This window comes from Hakea prostrata, chromosome 1 (genome assembly GCF_041222555.1).
Source record: "Hakea prostrata isolate BN-2017 chromosome 1, UWA_Hpros_2, whole genome shotgun sequence".
Taxonomy (NCBI): domain Eukaryota; kingdom Viridiplantae; phylum Streptophyta; class Magnoliopsida; order Proteales; family Proteaceae; genus Hakea; species Hakea prostrata.
The window spans coordinates 74,623,654-74,631,861 of NC_142600.1; the positions used below are offsets into that span (position 1 = coordinate 74,623,654).

The window sequence follows — 8,208 nt, forward strand, 5'->3', positions numbered from 1 at the left end:
ATTGATTTCTGAAGATGGACATGGAAACCATTAATGAAGTTAAAATTATGTAGAAAGTAAATGTGTATATTGAGAGTTAAACTTGCAATCAGAAGCTCCTTCCTTCTGAGATAATACAGAGAGATAGAAGACACAGGCACCTCAAATGCAAATTGATGACAGTACGAACAAACTCTTTCACTATATCAACAAAAGGTCATCTACAATGAAATGTGGGTTCTACATTGTCTCAAATTACTCATGCAACTCCAAGAATCAATACAAACCAGCAGTTCAGAAGCATCTAAAAGGTTACTCTGAGCAGGTCTAATTCAAACTTCTAAGGCGCTATTTGGTGTAACACTGCTCTATTTAAGAAATCCAACAGATTTCACAAAATTCTAGTTGATCTTGGTCTAGTCCTTAGTTCTTGGAGGTCCCCTTAGCTGACACAATGAAGTTGACATTCAGATTAAAATTAATCATGTTTATATCTTTTGATGGGTATATTACCTTAGTCATCTTGGATGCTTCACCTGCAAGTTACTCTCTGAATTATAGACAGCTCTCTGTTTCATCCCACTTTCAAGGCTGCAATTTTGATTCACCAAGTCACACATGTACTTGAGATGAATTCATTTCAGAATGTGATAATATGCATTTATAGTTGAGAAGCTATATCATGGCTCTTTCTGTCTTCAACTACCTTGTTTTTTTCCTTCTTCTTTTTTTTTTTGGGGGGGGGGGGGGGGGGGTGGGGGGGTTGCTAATGAGGCCAAGAAGTTCAATTGAATCTTATTGTGTTGCAGCCATGGGTTCTTCAGTTTTCGCCTTACAACAATTTATACTCTTAACAGAAACCTTCATTAACGCTAGATTTCACAATTGCATGTCTATGTACACAGGGGAACCAACCCTACGCAGCTAGGTCCTTTCTATGACCTAGAAGAATAAGTTGTAATGTTCTATCAACCTTCACACTTGTATAGGCCTGGTACGCAAATCTAGCTCCACTATCAAGTCTGGCTACTCAACTTTGATTACTCTTATCTCAAGGGTTTCCAACTTCTTGGGTTTCCTGTAATTCTTCAATAAGAGAGACCAGCAAACAACACTAACAGAAGAGCAAGCCATTGCAGCTCCAGCAACCCATGGAGGTAGACGGAAACCAGTATATGGGAAGAGGGCCCCAGCGGCAATTGGGATGCCAAATAGATTGTAACCCAGTGCCCAGAAGTAGTTCATATGTATGCGAGAGAGGGTTTTCCTGGACAGGTCAATGGCAGTTATCACATCCTCCAAGTTGCTTTTCATCAAAACGATATCAGCTGCCTCAATGGCTATGTCTGTACCGGCACCAATCGCCATTCCCACGTCAGCAGCCACCAGCGCTGGCGAGTCATTGATACCATCTCCAACCATTGCCACTGTTAGTCCCATGGCCTGGATATGAAAAATGTAAAAGACAATAGCATCAGTAGGCAAGAAAAAGGAGTCTGGATCATCTATTGTCAGAGAACACATATTGCTCCCCTGATGCCTTTCTATCATACAATAGGAATAGGGCCCATGCAAGACCAACTCGAGTCCCATCTCTGAATTATTTTATCAGTATTCAGACATGAGTTTTACACCTATTGTGTGAGAATAGATACTTTGCCCGCTCCATGGACAATCAGGAACTATTGATAATGCAACAAAATGAGGGAAATTCAGTTGCAACTCTTCATGATTTACCTGTAACTCCTTGACTTTCTCTGCTTTCTGTTCAGGTTTGGCTTCCGCAATGACAGTTTCAATTCCAACCTCCTTAGCGATGGCATTTGCAGTTCCCCAGTTGTCACCAGTCACCATAATATTTGTAACATTCATAGACTTGAGAATGGAAATCACATCCTGCACTCCAGGCTTTAATGGGTCAGATATGGCTATCAGTCCCACAACCTCCCGATCAATAGATACTAGGATTCCAGTTTGTGCCTGCTCTTCAGTTTCTATTAGGAGTTCTTCCGCATCGACTTGAACAGATATCCCAGAGTCCAACATCAGGCTCTTGTTTCCGACAACTATCTCCTTATTTTGAACAGTTGCTTTGACACCATGACCTGTAATGGAGACAAAATCTTGTGCTTCTGGCCACACATGGTTCTCTTCATCTTCTCCGAATTTCTTGGCGTACTCAACTATAGCCTTGGCCAGTGGATGTTCACTGTTAACCTGATAACGTTTGAGTGTGACACACCATTAGAAGGCCTCTACATGGTTAGCTTGAAAGGCAAAAATGCTGAAATCAAAGACATTTTGACCCAAAGAGTGATATAGAGTGTTAGTGAAAATACTAATAACAGCTGGGAGTGAAGAAAGAATGGTCTACCTCAACTGCAGCAACCAGTTCATAGAAATCACGGAGGACCATGTTTTTCAATAGCCTTGAGCTTACAACCGCTGGTTTTCCAATGGTGAGGGTTCCCGTTTTGTCAAACACAATGCAGTTCACCTGAAAGGATAACCCTGAGATTGCATTACTAAACAGTTGATCTGGTGCAACCTCAAAAAGTAAAAGCAAAATGAATCTGGAAACCATGAAAAAGCATGGGAACGGGCAGCTAAGTCCTGTCAGATTGGCATGTTTGTTCCACACTAAATGAAAAAAATGTGATTCCTGTAGATTCTATTTGATGTTTAAAATCAGAAACTATGGGAGGATGCGGGCTGGATGCATGTAAACTGATTTTCAAATCAGTGGTTTTAAGTAAGAAGATTTTGAAAGTAGACCTCTATTCCTATTCATAAACTAATTGATTTTTCAGATATGGTAGAGTAGATAGATCAATGGATGTGAAAATCTTTCATGGCAGACCTTATGTGCACTTTCCAATGCTTGACCTCCTTTGATTAATACACCTTGGGTAGCACCAACTCCTGTACCAACCATAACTGCTGTGGGAGTTGCCAGACCTAAAGCGCAAGGGCAGGCTATGACCATGACAGAAATGCCAAATTGAAGAGAAAGCTGAAAGCTATCCATGGAGGATGGTATCCAAGACTTTGGATAGCTATCAAATTTTCCAGCTAAAAACCAAGCAAGCCAAGTGCAGAATGCAAGGATAATAACCTACAAGAATTAAAACTGAACAGTTAGAACATAGCAAAGCCTTGAAAAGCTTTTTTCATTTACTAGTTATGAAGCAATTTATCTCAGAATTGGAGTTCATCTTCTAAAGTTTCAATGGCAAAGCCAACAGAAGGTCATAAAAGATGAAAACAAATAACATATAAATCGAAAAGACATAATTTCTTGGAATGGTGCTGCTATAGAAACAAAACTCTGCCATGTTCTACTCCAGCATAGATAAATGAGAACATGCATTTGCCTTACAGCAACATAACAATACCAGAAATATCATAGAAGGCCAGTTTAAATTAGAATTTTTCTTAAAGAAAAGTTTTAACACACTGATATTTCCAAACGATAATTGTTGATTGTAAGTTGTCAGAGCATTTTGCTTCAGAGCATGGAATAGTTCATTTATTCCAATTTATTAGATTAAAAAAATGATAGCAATATACACGTGTCTCAAGTATACTGCACCGAGGCCCCAGTTCAGAGAGTGACCTGCTCAGATTCAGGGAACCAAAAAGGCCTGAGGCAGACCTAATATAACCATTGGAGAAGTGGAAAAGACAGATATGCTTAGCTTAGGCCTTGTTCCGTGTGGCTGATCTCCTTTAGCTGTGATGCTACATTGTTTCAGACTCCTTCATCGAGGCCCAATATGAATTTCAAGCAGTCAGAGGATGCAATACACAACTCATAATTGGAGATGCCCTAGATTTCATGTCAATGTGAGGCCATTAGGTTGGTATAAGGCAGAGTTGTTGTTGTTGTTGTTGATAGCAACAGACATGGAATGATTAAATACACTTTAAAAAAGAGAATAATCTGTCTTTAGTCTCAGAAACTCAGCAAATATTTTGGATAGTCCATATAGTCTCTAAAGTAGATAGAGAAGACCTATAAATTGAATCAGTATTTGAAAGAAATCCACCTGAAAAGAAAAGAGAGGGGGGGAGGTGTGGACAATAAATACTCACCAAAGGCACAAAATATTTTGAGATACGGTCAGCAAATTTCTGAACTGGAGCTTTGGCCATTTGTGCTGATTCCACAAGTCGAACAATTTGTGAGAGAGCAGACTCAGATCCAACTCGGGTTGCCTGAACATGTAGCACACCATTCTCATTCAAAGTACCTCCAATTACTGTATCACCTTTCCTTTTGGCCACTGGCCTGGCTTCTCCTGTTATCATGCTTTCGTTGACATGACTTTGACCCCATAAAACAAATCCATCGCAAGCTACTTTTGCACCAGGTATTATCTTGATCACATCATTCTTCATTATCAATTGACTGTTGATTTCTTGCTCACCTATCAGATTTCCCTCACTATTCGTTGTTAGTAGTGTTGCTGTCTCAGGTGCCAAATCTATGAGTTTAGCAATGGCCTCAGATGTCTTTCCCTTGGCTAAAACCTCCAAATACTTGCCCAGTAAAATAAAGGAAATGAGCATTGAGCTTGTCTCAAAGAAATCTGTAGACTTGAACTCCTCTGACATAGCAGCTCTTAACAGTGAGTAAACAGAATAGAAGTAGGCTGTATTGGTTCCAAGTGCAATCAAAACATCCATATTTGCAGAGCCATGGCGCAATGCCTTAAAGGACCCAGCATAAAATCTCCAACCAATGATAAATTGTACAGGGGTGGATAGTATCCACCTCAAAATTTCTCCAATGGTTACCATGTTGATCACTTTAGCATCAAGTCCTTGCTTAATTCCAGGGATATACATGAACACCATAGAGGAAAGGAACACTGGGGTTGTAAAAACAAGACTCCAGAGGAAGGATTTATAGTATTTCTTAATCTCCTCTTGCCTAAGAGAATCTCTTCCCCCTCCTTCAGTGAATATCATCGCTTTGAAACACCCAGAGCCAGTTGACTCTATAACTTGAATGAAAGTCCGTGGTCCTGTTTCATCTGGCTCATAAGAAATAGAAATTCTACGAACCATTGGATCAATAGTCACATCATGAACTCCTGGGAGTGCTTGTAAAGAGTTTTCGATCATCATCATTGAATGGTTGGTGAATACTCCATCTACTTTTATCTGTATCTTGCTTCTTTCTTCCCCTGTTCTAATAAGTGTGGCTTCAAAACCAATTTGCTCAACTGCTTCCAGTAGTTGGTTGTTACTCACAATCCTTGGATCAAAACAAATTTCTGCTTCTGCAGTTGCTAATGCAAGTTGGGCTTTATACACACCTTGAATACCTTGTAGAGTAGATTCAATAGTTCTTGAGCATGAGGTACAAGTCACTCCTTTTATACGTAATTGACATGTCTGCATGGATCTCTCATTCGCCTCATCCTTAAGCAATGCTGCCTCAAATCCAACATCTTTGATAGCCTCTCGAATTGTTTCTTCCTGCAGAATGTGAAGTTATACGACACTACATAGTCAACTGTGCAAAGGGAAAATGATATAGAAAAGCATCCTTCAAACTAATACTTACCCCAAGAACAGTGTCAAAGGCAAGGGAGAAAAACTTATTACAGGCTATCCCACCTCAATCCTTCCCCCAAAGAACAGGACCGATATCTTGTAAACTGGCTGAGCCCATAAAAATTATTCTCTATGCAGCAACTTGTATTTAATGGTTGAGTTAGGTTGGTAAAATTGGAATTATAGTTGTTGGGCCCACAAATGAGTTAGAGTGGAATGAAAGCAGTTTTCTATCTATTGCCTTTAACCTACTCTAAGAAACTTGCAAACTTTGCTACCCATTCACACTTGTGTAGAGAAAGAATATGTCACTAAGTAGAAGTTATTGCTGGTTGGATTGACTCTGATAACAGGAACGTTCAGGGTTCCAGGGTGTCTAAAGCATTGTTTCATGATTCAAGAGAATGAAATCTATTAGACTTGAGAATTCTATTAACTTTGAAACACCTTTTTCAAAGAAAATTTTCACGGCCCCAAATCGATAAACACCTACTTTGATGAGAGGTCTAGGAGTCCTGATCTTTAGAATTGGTAAAGAGTTCCACTACTAGAGTCCACCCCAATCAAGTCCATAGCTCCAAGAAAAGCTCCATGGGGTAAGTAATACGAACGGAAGTGAAATTTTCAAACAGCAACTTAAAAAAGAAAAAGAAAAGAAGAGGAAGTTATTAAAAACCGATGACAGTAGAAGATTCACACAACCAGATCACTAAGGTTTAAATGGAAAACTATGCAAAACGGTGAACGAATCTATTTGTAATAACATATTTGGTAATTTTTTTGGTGCATCCTCAAAGAAAATTCAACCTTATTTTTTTAGACTGAGATGAGTACAGCCCTAGGAAATGAAGGAATAGATATATGGCTGCTATCACACCTTCACTTCGCTTTGCATGCTGGAATTGATTACTAAGGACATTATATATCATGCTAGAATCATCTTGTGCTGTTGACATGAAATTGCTTGGAATTCTCTTCCTGATTTGGATCTTTAACTTGAGGCAAGATCGGGAAGTAAACTCTAAAACTTCTACTAGTTAGAACCGTCGATACCTTTACCTATCCTATCTAAATTATTTATCAAAGAAAATTTAGAAGAAAATAATTCAATGAGTCCCGAGAGTTGTGAGATTTACATTGACGAAATCAGGATAAAACAGAACTTGAGCTCTGTTGTTCAAGACATCAACGGCAGCATCACGGATACCAGGAAGTCGTTTGATAGCTTTCTCCACGGAGCCAGCACAAGCAGAACAGGTCATTCCAACAACTGAAAAGAGAGCCTTAGCTTCAGAGCCTTCGATGCTTTCCTTAACAGCAAAACCCTTGGGATACTTTGGCATCGAAGGATAATGTGGTCGAGGAGACAAATCTCCATCGTAGTTCTTGTTGCTTACACAAGCTAAAGCCAAAATTTTAGTCGCCATGATCAAACCACGAAGCTCTGCAAGTTTTTCACTTTCCCTTCCTTCACTCCCTCGAGAACACCAATTTGTTAAGAAACCGAAACAAGTGAGAAGACGCTTCAGCTCCCGGGTTTTTTCTCCATTTGAAAACAGATCACAGAAATGTAACGATCCCTGATATGGAAATCGGGAAAGAAGGTTGTGTCACTTACCAAATTTAAGGGGAAAATTACAAAAAGAACTATTAAACGTGTTCGTGTAAATAAAACAGATCCCCACTTTTATGATGGGACCTCTCGTAATTAAAGAACCTTTGCTTTTACTCCTATTTACTTTAATTGCCACTTGCTGAGTGGGATTTACTTTTCTACCAAAAAGAAAAAAGACGATTTATTATGACGCTACGATATTGGATTTTTGGTGATAATAAGACGATCCCAGCCATTGGATATTATTATATTCTTATTGTCCAAGATATAATGCGCATAAGATATTGTCCTCGAATATATTATGATTAGTATTTTTCTTTATTTCAGTGGCCATTTTAGGGTATTTGAGATTAAGATTTATTTAAGTTTCTGATTTAAAAAAATTTGGAATTTGAGGTTTTCGTATCAGGATAGATTTAGGGATGAAATGATTTTGCAACAAAATTATATCTATTTTTGGTATATAAATTTTATCTATATTTATAATTTTTATAAATAAATTGGAAATATTTTCTTCATTCCTATGGGAGGGTTCTCATATTCTTCTTATGATTTTTTTTTATATTTTAGAATATCTTTTAATTTCTTTTGAAGTCTAATACATTTACGCATTGAATTAGGCATCAAGAGTGGGTGGTCATTTATGAAAATGGTCATACGGGTGATGACAAGGGTAGTTATAGAGTCATGGAGAATGACCACCATGACAATGTTGTGTTTGCTTAACACATGAACTTGGAGGGATTCTGAGGGTGGTTGCCCCTCTCTGAGATTTGGGTTTTCCTCAAATCAGAGTCGATTATTCTGAACTTAACAACCCTTCTCTCTTTTACCCAAAAAAATAACTTTATGGGGATTAGAAGTGGATTAATGGAAGCTTAAAGGTTGTTCAAATCATAAATGGTCATACTCAGGTTCCTTGCTATGCCATGGGGGTGAGAATTTCAAGATTTTGGATGTAATCTTTATATATTTCTATCCTTATATAACATAACTTATTCTCACATAGGTCCAGGAAACAAAACAAAAAAAACCCAATTAATATATAT

The 8,208-nt window shown here is 38.4% G+C and overlaps 1 protein-coding gene across 1 annotated transcript; it reads right to left on the reverse strand.

Moving 5' to 3' along the window:
• Positions 1-731: 731 nt before the first annotated feature.
• LOC149030032 (putative copper-transporting ATPase HMA5) lies at positions 732-7,150 on the reverse strand. Its single transcript, XM_089142353.1, has 6 exons — positions 6,681-7,150; positions 4,075-5,466; positions 2,840-3,094; positions 2,354-2,476; positions 1,717-2,196; positions 732-1,422 (listed from the first exon to the last, which is right to left on the reverse strand). The coding sequence occupies exons 1-6, from the start codon at positions 6,969-6,971 to the stop codon at positions 1,006-1,008; spliced, it is 2,958 nt and encodes a 985-aa protein (XP_088998479.1). The 5' UTR covers positions 6,972-7,150; the 3' UTR covers positions 732-1,005.
• Positions 7,151-8,208: the final 1,058 nt, after the last annotated feature.